This window comes from Haliaeetus leucocephalus, unplaced genomic scaffold (genome assembly GCF_000737465.1).
Source record: "Haliaeetus leucocephalus isolate CR32 unplaced genomic scaffold, Haliaeetus_leucocephalus-4.0 Scaffold168, whole genome shotgun sequence".
NCBI lineage: Eukaryota > Metazoa > Chordata > Aves > Accipitriformes > Accipitridae > Haliaeetus > Haliaeetus leucocephalus.
Window position 1 is genome coordinate 1,151,323 of NW_010972604.1, and position 18,475 is coordinate 1,169,797.

Consider the following 18,475-nt stretch of genomic DNA (forward strand, 5'->3'; position numbering starts at 1 on the left):
CGTGTAGGCTCAGATCCACAAGCTGCAAAGACAGGATGGTTGCTGATGATATAGCTGAACTAGTTACCCTAGTTTTGAAGTGTACAGAAAATACCCATTTATGCTCTTTGCCATATATTCAGTTATATAAGTGTAGCTCCATCAATTGAACTCTGAGTAGTCTGATCCACCTGGTCGGATCCATCCTGGCACTGGGCCCCCAATGTAGGTTGTACTGATGCAGCTGTAGCTGTCAGCTCTATGTGTAAGACTTCAGGAATGCCTGTAGGCCCAGCTCTTTTCTCCCCTCTGCACAGAGAAGTAGTGTGTGCTTTGAGCACTTGGCTGAGCACAGGTGCAAGAAGCACATTTGGCTGTCAGGACACTACCTGCTCTTCCCCATCTTCTTTTAGGAAATGGCAACAGGGTGACTTCAGCATATGGGTCACCCTGAAAATGGAAATGCACCAAATAAGAAAAGTCAAGAAAGAACAAAAGGCTCCTCTCTTGTTTTTTCAATTTTTTTCTCCTAAAGATGCACGGAAAGAGCTATTTTCGTGTTGAAGACTACATTCCAGCAAGCCGAATAGAGAAAATGACCCTCACGTATGTACAGCGAGAGCTTGCTAAATTACATCGTATGAATCGTTCCCTGTTTGAGGATGAAGCTGAACTAGAATTTTTAAAGGTAACTTGCCATAGCCCAAACATTATTTATTTATTTTGAGATAGAAAGCCTCTCTCCATTTACCATTGTCTATTATTTCCCTCTTGTCTGATACAGTGGATTTTAAATATGGTGAACAAATTTGAATAGTCAACAAAAACCTCAGAATTTCATTCTGCTATAGATACTGTCACTCTAAATAACTTACACCACATTTACATGGTAAGTTTCCTTTTACTGATAGTTTATAAAGGGTTAATGCACTTTTCAGGGTATTTTCAACTTCTTAAGGGTTGATGCAAATTTTTAGCATGTTACCAACATGGCTGGGTTCCAGGTGATTATAAATACACCTATTGAATGTATTAGAGATTATTATAAAACATAGGAATAAGCACTTTCTTGATTTCTGAAACTACAGCATCTGTTCAGCCAGTTTCTAAACATGTAGTCATTATTTGTTTAAAAGTACCTGTGAACCCTGGAAGTGAGGAAGGAGTTATCTGATATATTTTTTTCACATGACACTTTCTCTAGGGCTCTAGAGTGTCATGATGATGTGGAATTTATTTTTTTTCTTTCCCCTAATTTCTCCTTCTCCCCCAAACTTCTCTGCTTTCCATCAAATGAAAAATACCAGGCATTAGATAATGGATAAATATCACTAGCCATTTTGCTGCAGTGCCACATGCTTTTATTTATAGCATCATTTTAGTTCAGCTGCTGTTTAATTATGTTAGTTCCTCATCTAACACCGTCAGTGGAATTGAAGAAATAGATTGAAGCTTAGCCTTAATGACAGTCCCATCATGCATGGCAAATCCAATGACGAAAAGCAGCTTTGTTAGTATCTGTTTCAATGAATAAATCTGTAGAAGGAGCCAACACATCATACAAAGTGAGAAAGATAGCCCCCATGGCAAGAACATGCAAATTCCAAATCTGAAAGGGATTAAAAATTAAAACCCAGATTCAGCTAGTGATTATAGATGCCCCAGTTTTCAGGACCTGAACATTTGTGCTCTGGATACTTTCTGAAAAACAGATCTTCTTAAAGTGTTTTATTTTGGTCACTGAAAATCTCCATTCATGTTTGAAAAGTCATTTGGGGATTCTACATTAGCTTCCCAAGGAAAAAAAAGTTTTAGAATAAACTTATATTGATCTGCAGATCACAAAAGAGGACAGAAACCCCTCCTCATATTCCATAGTTCTGTAAAGCGTTTGAGTCATATTTTAACATTTTGCGGCCAAGTGCAGGAGGTAGAAAGACAAGCAACAACACCCAGAACCTCTGGGTGAGTTTCTCAGTATCCTCTGCACAGTTAGATGGCAGGGGCAGAAGCTGGCTCCTCAGTCCTTTGAAGTATAATCCTATTTAACTTTTCACCCAGCAATGAGCACTGTGCAAGAACGAAGAGACACTGAAGATCTGTTACTATAAAGTCTGACACTGAAGGGAATTCTGGGACAGTGAAATTCCCTCAAAAGTCACCACTATATTTAGGTGAGAGACTCTGAGGTGCAATTTAGCAAACCCTGTAACTTAAGATTCTTGGCAATGGGAATTTATAATGTCTGTTCTTAAAAGATGATAGCCATGAAGGAACGGGTGTATGTACCTGAGTGAGTTCATTGCAGGCTGGGAGCTGTGGTGTCACTGCAGGTAATATTTCCAATTGGTCATCACTATTGTAGAAAAGAAACCACACAAGCCCATAACAATGTCAGAGTAGCCCTGGCACCAAAGTATTAGCAGTTTTACTAAGATCATCATATTTGCTGTACCTCGTGTTTTCTGGGTTTGAAACAAAGGAAACAAAGACACAGAAAAGAAAATGGAAAGAAACAAGGTTTAACAGTAGTAAAGGAGCATTAATCCAGCATGGATTTCTATTCAGAAATGCACACAAGTGCCAGGTAGCAGTACTGTTGAGTACCTCAGTGCCACTGTAATGTTTAGATTATTGTGCAGAAAGCTACATAATCCTCCTACCTCCTCAAATGAGGTATGTGGGAAAGTGTTATTTCAACTTTACATATGGGAAATTAATGCATGTATGGCTCTATGACACACCAAAGTAAGGTGATGATTCTGTGAGGCAGTAGGTATGAAAATTTGGTAAGGGTTTTCAAAGCTTTCTTGACAGAGTGAAAGAATATTCAGTAGACTCAAAACCATTTCCTCCCCCATCTACCTACCTTTTCTTCCTATGCTCTTTTTGAATAATGCATGGTAAATGCACTTTTTCTCTACAAGGTGACTCAGCAACTTCCTGAATATGGAGTGTTATTCTACCGTGTGTCCCAAGAGAAGAAAGGAGCAGGAGGGGACATCATCCTGGGAATTTGTGCCAAAGGCATCATTGTGTATGAGGTCAAAAATCACACAAGAATTGCCAGTTTGAGATTCCAGTGGCGTGAAACAGAGAGAATTTCAGCTCATGTGAGTTGGAACCAAGTGAATCTCTTCTCCACTCTACTACTTTACTCCCCTTCTGCCTGTACTTTGATAAATCTATTGCATTCAGAGCCAGAATTAGACTCATTCTGCACAGACAAGTCCTTTTCAAAAACAGTCTAAAATCAAGGCTGGATCTGGATGTGGATACCAAGATACTCAGTTCTTAGTGAGGTTTAGTTCTGGAGGTTTTTTGCCAAGGCTGGAGTCAAATTACTATAAAACTGAATAATCTGGTGTTGACTATTACAGAGGCTATGTCAAACCTCTTTATGGCATATTCCATATCCATTCCTCTCTCAACTTTTCTTTTGTTTTCCTACCCACATTAGGTCATGGGATCATGTCTCCCTCTTTCCAGATCTCATTATTCCCATCCTCATCTCTTAGTATATTGATGTGTGTTAACAAACCAGTATTGGTGACAAGACTGTGACCCCTTTTAAATGGTATCCTGCCATCAGAGGTATATCAATCTACCATCATACAGTGTAGGTGTCAACCTGCATCAGACATTTCCCAGTCTGTTTGCTCTCCCAAAATGGCCCTTCTGCCCCTTGAAGATGTTTTCATTTTCACATTAAATTGGTTTAATACTTTTAACATGTGTAGGGCCAGATTTTGCCAGTTCTATCAACCTGCTCTCAATGCAGTCAATGTCCAAAGGCTCTTGACTTTTGACATAGGGCAGTTATGATCCCAATGGCAGACACCTCACTAACAACTGTTGAATTTAAGATAGGCATTTACTGCACTCAGAAGGCATGCAGCCAGGCATAAGTACAACTGGACAAACCAACAAGATTAAACAAATGAACTTTCAGTGCCTCAGTGTAATGGCTGACATATGAAGCATGCTGTGGTTTTTTTTTCCCTTTAGAGAAAAAAATTCATGATTGAAAGCAGCTTCAGTGGCAAGAAACACACCTTCATTACTGATACAGCAAAGACATGTAAATATCTACTGGACCTCTGCTCTGCCCAGCACAAATTCAATGCACAGATGAATTCTAGGCAACTTCGGCAAACTTCACCAGGTGAGGTATAAATGCACTTTTGTTGTTCAGGCCATAGGACAAGGTTAGGTTTTAGGAAAGGTGCATTCAGTGAAGCTGAGACTCAGAACCTGCCACATCAGTTTCACTGTGCTTCAGTTCCTCATTTGCAGACTAGAAAATAACATCTCCTACTTCACTGGAAGTTAGAGGTGTGTAAGTCTAATTTAGCATGTGTATGTAAGTAGGCACGTGCAGGGGGTGGAAAGGGGTTCTCTGATGATAACAACTGTGTAGCTAAACTCAGATTTAAAAAAAACCCCATGCTTAGACTTCCCTTCAGCAAGTCTGCTGAGAATTCTGAAGAAATGTATCAGACTTATCCCAAATGTAACCTGAGAAATGTTCCACACAAAGAGTAACTACAGTAGTGCCCAGATATGCTGGAGCTGAATTTAGTTAACTGGTTATCTTTGCATAAGACAGGGGTTCAACCCTACAGTTCAGTCCCAAGACAAAACCACTAAACCAAAGGCACATCAGTCATACCCACTCAACTATGTAGCCGCTAGCTGCTGTCATCTTAGACTTTGCCATGTCTGTGGAAGATACAATGAATACCTCCTTAGACTTCAGATTTTCCATAGTTTCTAAGACAAGGTTCTGCTCAACCCAGGGCAGTTACATAGCACTTCTCACCCACAGTTCTCAGCATGCTCTGTAAAGATAGGTGAGGATCATTATGGGGAAAATGAGGCACATTAGAAATAACAGCCTAAGCTGATGACTGTCATCACTCTTGACTTCAGTGGAGCAACATGAGTTTTTACTAGCTCATCCATCGCCTTGAACAGAATCATGACCACTTACAACCACTGAGTATTTGACCCAGTAAGTCATAGCAGGAGAATCAAGTGTCATGCCTTATCTGCTGGGATACTCCTTTCTCTAGTAAAACTGTTAGCGTGTTGGCAACAAATTATATCATAGGATATAACGGGATGATTGATATATTGCTTCTTTCCCACTAAAATTATTTCATGAAAGGTGAAATTCCACTGGCACAAATTTGTTACATGGAAAAAGGTGCTAGGATGACATTTAGGTTCAAGGTACCTTTTGTGGCTTGGGCTCCTGTAGCTTCAAACATAACTTGGTGGGACTGTGATTTGTGGCATACAAATGAGTGCTAATAGTGAATCTTAAAGTTTCCTGTGTCACATTTGCTTGTGGTAATATATTTTAATAAAAATTACTATATTCCATATCTACAAGAACAAAAAGATCAAGAGCTAAGAAAATTATAACCCAAGTCCTGATTACAAGCACCCCAAATCACTGAAACAAGCCAGACTTACACAAACCATGTGACTGCAGGTTCTGAGGTTCAGTGGGTGCTTGCTGTCCCAGAAAAAAGGCTTTGTGAAGGCAATGACCTAAAGTAGTTCAAAATTCTGCCTTTGCCACCACAGTGAGGCTGTAAGAGATTATAAGGCTCTTTCTGCATGAGGGAAACTCTTGCTTCTGCTACACTGTTCAGATGTATAAGTCGCCATCTCTTCAAAACTTGCTAGCAACACCCTACTTTGAAATCACCATGGCAACTCTTAGACAGTGCTAATACTGTGGACACTTAAGCCTTCTGATACCTTAACAAATGCCCCTGATCAAAGTCATTGAGGAAAGAGGAGCCTAGGTTTAATGCTGCAGAGTAGTTTCTAGAAAGTTGCATTCAGGCTACTATTTGTTAGGAAAAAATGGGAGGTCAGCTATCACGTACAAACAGAATTAAAGCCCATATTTGTGCTAGCCTGTACCAAGCAGACTTCTTGTTTCACTTTCCAACATGTCTCCAGTTGTCTGCAGTCCCTCTCTCCTTCAAATCCCCTCTCCAGCCCACCAGTTGAGAACCTAAATAAATTAACAATGCCTCCTCCAGCACTATCTTGTTTCAGGGAAATAAAAATTTTTGAGAGGATAGATTCATATATAGCAGAGCCCAGATGTCATTAAGCAAGTAGTAGATTTCACACAGAGGTGGAAAATTGGATAGCAAGCATTGCCACCAAGACGGTCCCCTATTCAACTTCACTTGTGCAAATCACTCAGAGCAAACAGCCAGCTCTTTGGCCTCTCTCTGAACTTAAGAGACCATGTGTTAGCAGACCTCCTGTCTTCTTAGATATATGTATATTGGAGTGGTGGGCCTGTGAAGGATGGAAAACCACCAGCCTGGCTAATTCAGTCTCTGACAGACAGATATTTCTCATACACCAAACGCTTACAAAATATACTTTACAGAGATACTCAGGTTTAAATTATACATAATTGTACATTTCATGAATTGTACACATCTTTGTGGAAAGTGAATTTGCAGTATAATTCAGAGAAATTAAATCTAAATACAGTGTATGCTTTCTATGAAAGAAATGGATTGGAAACCCTTTCCACTCACTCCAAGGCCTAGATATCCTCAAGGATACCAGAACAAATGTATCTGTGATGTCAACCTTTTTTGCTGGCATGTTCAAAAGGTTGAACAGAAAACACCTTTGAGCTTAAAAAGATGGGATAATAACAGTGGATTTATCTTTCCTTCCTCCCCTTCTCTCCCTTCTTATTCAGAGGAAAGTAAATTTGTAGAAATAGACAAATCAAACTCTGCATATGCAGCTCAGCGTGAACACCTTGCCCTGATTCAGAGACTGTCTCGTTCAGAGAATGTGCTCTATGGAGCAAACCTGGAAAACCTTTCTACTGGGATGATGAGCAAATCTTGTGATAACCTCAGTGTGGAAACCAACAACAGGACTAGAGACAAAAGCAATCTTGGCAGGTAGGTTTAAACATGTGTAAGAATACTCAGTCATAGACTATATCCTTGAAAACCTCTATGGTAAACTGTGAGGCAGACTTTTTGGTTTTTTTCAGTCTTTATTGGCCTGGGGGCTCCACGGTGCCAGCAGTAGTACAAACACAGGCAGGAAGCTAACAGTCTAACAGATAAGAACTTGAAAAAGAATGACATTTAAATTTGTACCAGACTCAGGAATGAACCACTTACTGGGTTATGGAGAAGGTTAAAAATAACGGAGAATAAAAGTAAAATCTTTAATGTCTGTGTATCTTCTCTGGAAATGGCAGTATGTGAACTGAATGCACAGTGGAAGCTGGTTTTGAGCAGGTCTTACCTAATTGATTCCTCCATGTCTAAAGGTGCAAATCATAGAGAACAGTGTAAGAACTTTTCCGTTTTCATTTGCATTGGTACATTCACCAGTGTAGGTGGTTACTATAGCTGCATGCAGTCTCAAGGCATTTGATGAATTCTAGTGCCTTTTAGAATACCAAGAGTTAGAATAGAGCCAAGAAGAACATGAACTACCAGAAAAACTTTCAGATGTGGTTTTGTCTAAAAGGACAGCAGGGCTAAATGAATCATGCTGAGGCTATGCTGTGTTTTCCTGATGCCTGCACTTAGCTCAGAGAAAAACACAGGGGGAAATCAGTCATGATGTGAGTGGTCTAATGGCAGCTGTTATTTGGAAGCAAATGCTGGCAAGGATAAGCTATCTCTCCCCTACAATGAAATGTAGCCCAGAAATCAGAATACTCATTGAAAGGCTACAAACATGTGCATTCCCAACTTAGGTCTGATAGACTAATGACAATGAAGAGTGCTAAATACTATTGCTGATTTGTTATTGTAATGCAGTCTTCATTTTCTGCCATGCAGATCCACGTCAGGGCTATCCCAGTCAGAAATGCACATCAATTTGAATGGAAAGCAAAGGAGTTATGACTACCTCTCTATCCATTCAACTCAGAACACAATCAGTGGTGAGTATAATAATCATAGAGAGAGACAGTACCCTTCCATATTTATTGTTTCAATAGCAGGAGACCAAAACATATTCTACTTACAGATTAAAGAATATCCTTTTGTACTTCTAGTCCTGGGAATTAACCCAGAGATTAGCAAGACAAGCTGTTTTCTTCCCTTTCACTCATGCTTTCCATCAGGACCAGTGGTAAGGGACTTCATGATAAAATTATTCTATCAATGGTGCCTAATGCTCTTCAGAGACATAGTTCAGTACACCCAGGACTCTCCTATGGGGCAATATACCTATGTTCAGAGGTCACAATTTGGTTTGCAACTGAGATCTACAACTCAATAAATAATGAATGAGACAACATTGGCTCCAGGTCCTTCCTCTATTCTTGGATTTGCATGACACTAACTGGAATAAGAACTGGACACCTAATTTTCTAACAGAAGCCATATTGCATGCACACAGTGAGCAGATCTATAGAATATGAAGCTATGATTATTTAGTTAGTCCATTTTAAAATTAGAACTGTACTTTAAACACACTGTGGCACTTGCACAACGTTAAGTAGTGTTAATACTACAGAAGTCACCATCACAATCAGTGCTGATGGGATTGCACCTACAGAGCCAAAAGGGCCCACAGGGCCGAAGGCTGAAGTTTCCAAAGGAAGCCATAGGAGATTTTGTGTCCAAATCACTCTCACATACAATGGGCACTACATGCCTGACACTTTACATACCGTGATCTTAAAAAAGTTGCAGATAAATGCATAGTCTCCCAGAAAAGAACATTATAGGAAGAGCTTACACAGCTACTGTACATATACTTTTCCAAAGAATGCAAATTTCCAAACACTTGTTTGAGCTTCCTTCCTGAATTATATTGATTCAGAAGCAATGGTAATGTTGAAAACAAGGACAAAATATATTTCTAAGTTTTGAAGCCCCAGTTTTGCATACTATATGAATCTATTGTCTCCCTGCATTAATCTGCATTTATTCTAGCTGTTTTGGTTTTGCAGCACCTGCATCACCAGCCATCCAAAAGGAAGTTTTGCTAAGTGGTCTAGAAAGAGAAATCATTTGTGTCAGCCTAAAACGTGATGCTAAGAATGGATTTGGTAAGTAAGGAACTTGAATGTTATGTTTGTTACTGGGACTATCAGATCCTGGTGCTAACACTGATACTTGCTGACTCAAGCTGGGCAAGACTGTAACCTTCTTCACCTCATTTATTCTTCTTATGGAATAAGACTACTGATCTTTGTGAAGGACTTCGAATTTCTGAGACTGAAAAGGACTGAGCACATAAATCAAGACCACAGTTTTTTCAGAAGATTAACTAAAGCCACAGAGGTCAAGGGGACCAAGTACTAAGAGTAGAATGAAAGGAACAAGGATTTAGTTTTGTATCTGAAATACATGTGCAGTGATTTTATTTATCTTAGACCTTACACAGGCCGAGAGGAAGTTCTGCAAACCTTTCAGGTATTGCCTGTGGGGGTGCAAAATGTTTCCTGACCTCTGGATTCTTATTTCGATAACATTTTTCTTATATAATACACTATTGCACTGTATCCTGTTCTTGTGGATGAGTTCAGAGGACTATCAGGTTTCACAGCTGATCATTAATACAATTAAACATCAGATTTCTAAATGGTGCAGGTCTGTGTGGAATATCCTGATCCCAAACTCAACTATTCTACCAGTGAGAACAATATATTCTGCAATAGGCAGAATATTCTAAACTAGGATAGTGAAATTGAGCTACTTGACAATAGATTTAATTTTCTTAGATATCTCTTGCATATCCATTAGAAGTTTACATGGCCCACATCAGGGGCCCTAGACTGCATGATGGAGAACAATGTTTGAATTTATCTAATGACCTTTTATACCATTTTCTTCCTGCAGATATTAAATACTAAGGTCCACATAGTTTATGACTTTTGTAAGAAAGTAGTCGGAATCTTTAAAAGTCCCAAGCCAGGAAAGTATTCTTATTGAGAAATTATATTTAAATAGCCACCAAAGTCACCAGCACACTTTAACTATAACGTGACTTTAAATTTCTCCCAAAGCAAGACCTTGATGCCATGTAAATCAGAGCTCCCCATTCTCCAGACCATGTATAAAACTTATGCCATTGGAGTAAGAGCCTTTTGTGCTCCTAAGGTTCATCTTTTCTAATACTGCCAGTGTCTCTGCATTCTCATACTATCTCATTTTTGCAGGTTTTGTAATTATTGGAGGAGAAAATGTAGGAAAATTAGACCTCGGTATCTTTATCGCTTCAATTATCCCTGGGGGACCTGCAGACAGAGCTGGAAATATCAAACCAGGTCACCGTCCTTAGTTTTTAATTAGAATTAAGATACTTTCATACTTTAAAGTTAGCTACTCTGGATTTATTTCCTTATTTAGATGTGCTTTGTCTTGGTTTTATCCTTTATTTTTTAAGGAGGACGACTCATCTCTGTGAATAATATTAGTCTTGAGGGCGTTTCATTTAATACTGCAGTTAAAATCATACAGAATTCTCCTGATGAAGTGGAGCTCATCATCTCTCAACCCAAAGGTATAAAGGCAAATGCCTTTGCTGGCTATGAAATGCTAATAGTTAACTCAGGACACTGGTATTTATTAGGGACTGGAATTTAGTAGTACTTTCTTGCTACTCAGTGCCAGTTATAATAACCATAGGTTAGCAGGGAAAGTAGTCAACTTCTAGTAGGTATCATATGATTTCTGTTCTACAGTCAGTGTGAAAAAATCTATTATGGGCTGCACTGCTGAGCACCAGGGGAATTTTGGCATTTCTTTCTCTGATAGAGAGTCATAGTCCTCTGCAGTGATGAAGCAAACATATTTCTCCACACTTATAATAGCAGAGCTCCATTTTACAATGACTGACTCATTTTATAGATCTGATTTCACAACCAGTTGATGTAGGAAGTTACTTTGTCTTCCTGTGCTGAGGTATAATAATATTTGCCTTCAAGTTCACTTACTGTTTGCATTCAGCAATGTTTTATTTTGGAATGGCTTTACAGACATGTATGAAGAAGGATTAAATGAAGAAAAGAATCTATCAAGAGGAAACAGCACTAGTGGATCTGAGATCTCTTGTGTAGACAGTGGGAGAAAAAAGATTCAGGATTGTCATACAGCTCTCCCCAAAGAACAGGACATAAATGTAGATGAACTTGAGAAGGCTCTTTCCTGGAATTTAGCACCAAAATTGGGCCCTAGGATTCCAGTTCCTTCAGCTGATAGCCTGGATGTGGAGGTAACTGAGATTTTGATGCTGTTCAGTAATATTATGCCCAGCATGTATGTGTCTTAACAACATGCCAGCTATATTAAGAATGGAAAGTAACCGAGAAATTAAAAAAATCAGGAAAGGAGAAAGAAAACCTTGGAAGATGTTGCTTGTTAAATTACATTGGAAAGGTCAAAATGATAGATGTGTCTAGAATATGTCTAGAAAAATGGGGAAACTGTTCCACAAAAAGTTATTAAAAATTCTTCTCCCTTTTCCAGTGGAGGTACAAAATTTTGATTATTTTCTTGCAGTCTCTTAAGTTTTCAACCAGACACAGAACAGCAACATTTTGGTCTAATTTCCTACTATTAGAGAGCATTCTTATCTATACTCAGCCTATGCACATTTAGACAGATTATATTTTGAGTAACATTAGTGTAAGCTTGAAATCATGTCAGGGATATAAATGGTACCACTCCAGGCTTACAGTGACAGCAGGCTCAAACCCTTTATATCTTCTGGAAACTCTCTCTTCTTTTTTTTATCCCCCCCCCCCTTTTTTTTTTACTGAGATGCTGTAATCTCATTAGTGTTCATATTTTTGAGACAGGAAGCTGATTCTTCGCATTTACCATCTCTATCTGAAACCAACTCAAAGGAAATCTATACTGTGGAGCTTGTTAAAGAAGACGGGACTTTTGGCATCAGTGTGACTGCAAGTGTTACTGTTAATCTTTCAGTGTGTCTGTCGAACTGTTACATGACCAAGAAACACACAGGGAAGTGTATTTATGTGGAACAAAGATAAAAGGTTGATAACAAAAACTGTTAGCATGGCACGTTTCAAACCTAAGCGTCTGATGGATTGACAGAGAAAGCATGAAGTACTGGCTCTGTTCATTCCCCAGTTCTTGCCCGCAGAATCTGTGAAAGAAGTGTGCCAGCATAAAGCACGTGGCAGTACAAGCCCTCTTCATCCTTACTCAGTTTGAGAACAAGACCTACCATTGAAAGTAGAGTTTGGTCAGGGAGGGATATAGCCAGAGCCTCTAGAAAATGCAGCAACACAAATAATTCTCCAAGTCATGACTGGTTTTGCTGCTCCCCTGGAGCTCCTGGAACTCAAAGGCTGTGTCTGTACAAGCAGATTGCACAGGACCATGGCATGGGCTCAAGCAGTGGCCCACAGGCACTGTGTAGTTGTTGACAGCCCTCGATACGGCTTTGGCCTGTGCCTCAAAAAGCAGTATAACAGAAGCCATCCCATGCTGGGGGGCTGAAAGTTTAGCTGTGTAGACTCAAGATATGCCATGCTTCTTACTCAGAAGGCCAGAGAAAGGGCTGTAGCCAATTTTATTTCCTAATATAAGGAAATACAGTTCTCCATATATTTAGAGGACCAGAGAAGGCAGCAGTGAAAACTATCTGCCACGTTTGAATAATAATTCCTTGTCCTGGCTACCAAAGTTGAATTTACCCCTCCAGGCTGAGATGTCTTTACAGTCTTTGCTGAAATAGAGTGGGAAGCAACCACCATTTCATTGCCTGCAGAAGAAATTGAGGGCTGCTCTTTCATTTTAATTTGGCCAGGGGATGTAGATGGACAGAACATGATTTTTAGGCTAATCTGGAATTCCTCTGAGCTGTAGGCTCTCAAGTGGCTGCACAAGTTCAGGTCTGTGCTTTATATATTGTCTGAAAGGTTAATAATTGCTGAATAGTTATTGCATAGTTTGGAAGCTGGGCTAGAGACTGAGTGAAAGATGCAACCCCATCTTTATGTTAGCATAGGGAAAAATTTATGAACATTTACTAAATGTTTTTATATAGCCACATAGAAAAGCATTGCATTTTCCTGAGAAAATAAAAAAAGATTACTACCTAGGGAAGTATATTACAACTAATATAATAGGGACTTTGGAGTAACATCCTCTTTCAGTTTTTTCCTTTTTTTTTTTTAAAAAAAAAATGTAATTCCTGAAGCAGTTGCTTTGCAATGCATGTGTAAGTTGCTTTGATTTTTATCACAGGAAGAACATGTGAAGACTCCACTCTAATTTATGGGCATATGTTTTGCAGGGTGGAATTAACACTAGTGTGCGTCACGGTGGGATATATGTGAAGTCAATTATTCCCAGGGGACCAGCAGATAAGGATGGACAAATAAAGATAGGTAACATGTCTGGCAATAAAACTCTGGGCTGCAGAACTCAATGTTAGTGTGGAATGCTTGCCACAGGGACAATGAAACACATTTGGGATTGGAGGTCATGCAACTGTGAAATATAATATGCAGTCCATCGTTCCTCAGCCTGTCCCTGTACTATGTGCAGATACCCCACTGAAAACCCAGGACTCTCATACCAACATTGTACAGTTACTCTCTGTAGCTGCACATAAGGCTAGTGACTCTGACATCTACTTTCAGTGTTGCTATAATAACCAGATATTATCACTGCATTTACTTACAGAATATTAAGTGCTAGTTACAGAATGCTGTACAACGAGCAGTATTGCTTCCATATGAAGTAGTATAATTTGACACATGTAAGCATGAAGATCTATTGCAACCTGGGCAGCCTTAAGGTTTATACCTATTGAACTTGAACGTCAAAGCAACTTGACCCTTTTTTGTTTGTTTGTCTGTTTTCTTTTGCCTCAGGTGATCGTCTGCTGGAAGTAGATGGCATCAGCCTCTGTGGCATCACCCACAAACAGGCTGTGGAACATCTTAAGAAATCTTGCCAGGTTTGTACAACAGCAGAGCTCAGTAAGATACCCAGTAGAATAAACTGCACTTAGTATGAAGTACAGTAGCAAAGCTGGGCCAAAAGAAACTTCCCCCTCCCACAGCACATCCAACCCCATTCTCCTAGAAAGAAAAGTAGAAAGACTTAGGGGTCACTGTGTACTGTGTAACTGGAACCTGTTCATCATTGTTTTAGATTGCCAAGCTGGTTCTAGAAAGGGGAAACTACCAATTGGCAGAGCCATGCCTGACTGCTAATGACAGAAAGGAGGACCAATGTGCAGTTGTTTCTGTGGCAACATCCTTCACAGATGGTACCAAGGACTACTGCTTTTTGACAGATGGTGAGCGATAAAAAAGGAACTCAGGGTGACTTCTTACAATGTGCAAGAAGGGAATGAATGAAAAGAATTCTATGAAATTTCTGTGGGTTGGGAGGAAAACTGCATACGTAATAAAAATATAATGTGCAATATTAATGGCATTATCAAAAATCAATTCTGAACAAAATATTTCTGATGTACTTAGAGTTACAGTTGCTAGATATAGTCGATTTATCCTAGGCATAAATACTGTATCTCCCAGCCTTCATGAGATGGGGCTGGCAGCAGACACTCCTGTCTGTACTCTGTAGCAGTCTCAGGCAGGAAGCAGCTGAGTTGACATTGCCAGTCTGTTGCCCAGAGTGCTGCCAGCACAACTGCTGATGCTGTGTCAGGGATGAAGGGTAAACTGCTGCCCCAGGGCCAGGACTGGAGACTGCCTCACTTCATTTCTTAAAAGCAGAAGATTCAGATATCACTTTCACTGAATTTAGCCAACAAATAAATGCTGTATCTTGTACTGTAAGGCTGCCTCATAAACACTAAGTCTGAATCATACTTTCCCATGGGGCAGTTACTCCTCTACATTGTCCCTAGCAGAATAGGGTGCAGCTGCAAGTATGGTATTTGGGAAAGGGCTGGTCTCTTGTTCCCTTCTGGAAAGAGCAGTAGATCTGATTCTAGCTTATGCTTGTTAGTGCAGGACCCAAACTAACATCAGGCAGCTACAGAATATTAAGATCTACCCAATGCTTACAGAAGAATGCCAGAAAAAGATAGCATTTGGACCTTTTTATGTTGGTACAAAAGGCTTCTTCCTTTATGGGCTTGTACCAGATGGCATAAAGTCTGTGAACACACAGTGGAATAGAATCCAGTTCTCCCCATTCTGCCTGTGCGATTTCAAGAGCTCACATAAGTTAAAGGAACACAAAACCCTTCTTTTGCCATTCTTATCAGTAGATCTACCTCTGTAGCACACAGGGAAAAGGTCTGCTGAGGGTATAATTTACATTAGCTCCTTAGTGGGTACATATGTCACAGCTCCCACTCTTTTTCCAATCCCTGCTTTGGACAGATAATACATTTGAAGTCAAATTGACAAAGAATTCTGGAGGCCTCGGCTTTAGTGTTCTGCAGATGGAAGGACATGATTGCAAACACCTTGGAGGAGCTATTGTCAGGATCAAAAGACTGTTTCCAGGGCAGCCAGCTGAAGAGAATGGTGAAATTGAAGTTGGAGACATCATTTTAGCTGTGAATGGGAAACCTATTCAAGGACTCTTGTATCAGGTACCAGGCAGTACTATCACTGGGACTTGGAATGGGTAACATTAATAAAGACAACGGGATGAAACTGCATTTAAACTTAATTATCACCAGAGGGAGTCAGAATTTGAATACAACGAATCTGATTTCTATGTAGGAGTCTTCTCTAGAATTCTTATGGAGAATTTCCTTCCTAACAGAATTCTTACAGAGAATTTCTTCCACAATTTAATTTATAAATTTCTACTACTGATGCACAAACTCTATTGTTAGATGCACACCAGTTGTTAATTAGTTGGAATCTTTGTTGCTGTTATGCGTAATTGGAATATTTTTTCCCTGTGGTCATTTGTGCTTTGTAATGTCATGCTAAATACCATGCCCCAGATTCAAATCTCTACCAGGTGAGGTAAATCCAGTGTAACTTTTTTACCTAGAATGAGAAATTCTATACTCACACGAAGAAATTAAATTGTAAAAAAGGACTACAGGTGGATTTATTTTTTTCATCATAATCTTTTCACCTTATGAAAAATCCCTGAGTTTTGTATGAGTATGCATTGAATAGGTAAGATTGGTAACAAACAGAAATGATGAAATCATGCCATTTTCCCACTGACAGGTCATTCGTATCATTAGATAGCTAGGGCAAAAGACAAGGTGCTGTAAGTCCTAGACACCTGGGGGGTGCTGTAATTCTACTAGATTTTTTTTCTGACCTGGAGTTTGTCCTTTTCCAGCACTGTCTTGCTCTCTGACTTACAGCCTTTTTACTCAGTTTGTGCAGAGGGGCAGACAGGGTGTTTTGGCCTACAGCATTTCTCCTCCCCCCCCCCCTCCAGATTAAGTATTTCATCTCCCACTGTAGCTGAAAACTGAATGCCACTGAATAGGTGATGTGTCAAGGAGGGGCTTGAGAAAGTCTGCCTTTGGTTATGTCACTATGGCAGTCTGTGGAGCTGTGTTGATATAATTGACTGAAAATGTGTCCCTGCCACATGCAGTTTGAATGAATATGTCTGAAAATCCTGTTTTATTCAAGAAAAGAAAAAGAATTAATTTAAACCTATGTGTCTGTTGGTGGAACAAAAGTTTGTAAACAGAACTGACTTTATTTTAGATACACATTCACATAAAAAATATGGCCCACTTATATGACAATCATACAGTAGTGAATTTTGGCCCCCAGACACTGCTGAGAGGCACAAATACCAGGGATTTGGCATTCACAATAAAAATTGTCTGCATCCCAGTCGGTAAAATGATATGCGCTACAGACCATGTTCCATAAGAAATCTAATATTCCTTCTTCCTGCTTAGGATGTCCTGCACTTGTTAAGAGGAGCTCCTCCGGAAGTCACGCTACTACTTTGCAGACCACCAAAAGGTGTTCTTCCAGAAATAGAGCAGAGTGCTCTGGTAAGGCAAACCTTCTGTGAGTAAACTTGCTTCTGTAAACCTGGAAAAATGCTACTATGTTTTCTATCCAGTCTTGAACAAGGCAACCTTCCCTTTTCTCCAAGGCCCTCTATTCCATTTCTTTCCCTTCCCGGACTCAACTCAACTCCTAGAGTTCAACTGATTCTTCCTTAGCAACCAAAATAATAGAAATCTGACAGATGTGAAAGATGTTTATCCCAATCAAAAAACTTTTGAATTGCAGTACTGTCATTGGAGTGAAACAGTACATACTCAAGCAGATCTTCTAGTGATGCTTCTAAAAATTCTCTACTAGATCCTCAGCCACAAACTGCAGATATTCTCAACTGCAGCTATTATAACTTGTAAATAAAGAACTTTTCCTATCCAGGCTAGCTCTTAATAAACTTAACTAAATGAAATAATGGTTTAAACTGGCTATTCAGCTTCTAATTGATAGTTACCAGAATCTGCAGGGGAAAAAACAAACAAACAAACAAACAAACAAACAAACAAAACCAGTAGAGACTGCAGAGACTAAACCAGTGCTATTAGGTGTGCTAGCGTTATTGCTGCTTCCTGAACACAACTCATGGACACATACACAAGCACTCTTACAATGAACATGCATTTGCATTACTCTTGTCCACTCATGGTTCCTGTCCCTATAAGAGCTGTCCATGGGCAGACAGAAATGACTGTCAGGACCATCTCCCGATAACAAACAGGCTCCTGTTCCTCTCCTGCAATGCGCCCTTTGCTGATTTCTATGGTCAGTCACACAGTAGTCAGATCTGGAAGCCACTTCTACACAATGAAGAGAATATAGACACAAAGTTGAGGCTTGATATGAAATGAAATAAAAAGGGGCCACCTCTAGCAAAGAATTCATTGGGAAAAGTGAACTTGTATAGTAGTTCCCTGGCTGGAACTCCTGAAGAATGTGGAAGATAAGCATAAAGACAAATCAGTTATTTAGTGAAAGAGTACCTCCCTTTATTTGTTCCCTCCCTTCCAGCTACCATCTGATATTTTCACATTGAGATGCTTATTGATATTGCATCTTCAAATTATTTTGTTCTTCAAGGAAAGAAGATGGGAGATAAAAGGAGTTACACTAACATTTCTGTTATTTTGATAGACGCCAGCACCATCTCCAGTTAAGGAGTTTGTGGCAGAAATACCAGGCAGTACAGAGGTAGGAAATAGTATGGACCAGTCTACCAGCGATGGAGGTAGCACCTCTCCAGACCTCGAAGATTGCCTGGATTCTCCAGTGGCAGCAGATTTCAGTGAGCCTCCTGAAGAGGACAGCTCAACTTATGAAGAGCAGGAAGCCGAGTTTCAAGAGAAGCCCATACAGAAACTTATGACTCCCAGGGAAAGTTTCTATAAGCGTCTTTGGAAGTTTCATCAAGAAGCTGCCAGTTCTGAAGTCTTCCACTCCCTAGAGGAAGAAATTAAGCAGAACTCCTACTCATCATGTGAATTTGGATGGGCCAAAAGGTAGGAA

The 18,475-nt window shown here is 39.7% G+C and overlaps 1 protein-coding gene across 1 annotated transcript in view; it reads left to right on the forward strand.

Annotated features, from left to right (window-relative positions):
• The window catches only part of FRMPD2 (FERM and PDZ domain containing 2), a 65,925-nt gene that overhangs the window by 20,358 nt on the left and 27,092 nt on the right, over nucleotides 1–18,475 (forward strand). Inside the window, exons 12-27 of the mRNA XM_010563523.1 lie at nucleotides 515–667; nucleotides 2,907–3,092; nucleotides 3,988–4,144; nucleotides 6,728–6,938; nucleotides 7,839–7,942; nucleotides 8,960–9,058; nucleotides 10,172–10,279; nucleotides 10,399–10,515; nucleotides 10,991–11,226; nucleotides 11,813–11,917; nucleotides 13,282–13,375; nucleotides 13,865–13,950; nucleotides 14,148–14,295; nucleotides 15,353–15,567; nucleotides 16,864–16,962; nucleotides 18,104–18,468. Coding sequence (XP_010561825.1) covers nucleotides 515–667; nucleotides 2,907–3,092; nucleotides 3,988–4,144; nucleotides 6,728–6,938; nucleotides 7,839–7,942; nucleotides 8,960–9,058; nucleotides 10,172–10,279; nucleotides 10,399–10,515; nucleotides 10,991–11,226; nucleotides 11,813–11,917; nucleotides 13,282–13,375; nucleotides 13,865–13,950; nucleotides 14,148–14,295; nucleotides 15,353–15,567; nucleotides 16,864–16,962; nucleotides 18,104–18,468 — 2,483 coding nt within the window. The remainder of the gene's footprint in view (nucleotides 1–514; nucleotides 668–2,906; nucleotides 3,093–3,987; nucleotides 4,145–6,727; nucleotides 6,939–7,838; nucleotides 7,943–8,959; nucleotides 9,059–10,171; nucleotides 10,280–10,398; nucleotides 10,516–10,990; nucleotides 11,227–11,812; nucleotides 11,918–13,281; nucleotides 13,376–13,864; nucleotides 13,951–14,147; nucleotides 14,296–15,352; nucleotides 15,568–16,863; nucleotides 16,963–18,103; nucleotides 18,469–18,475) is intronic.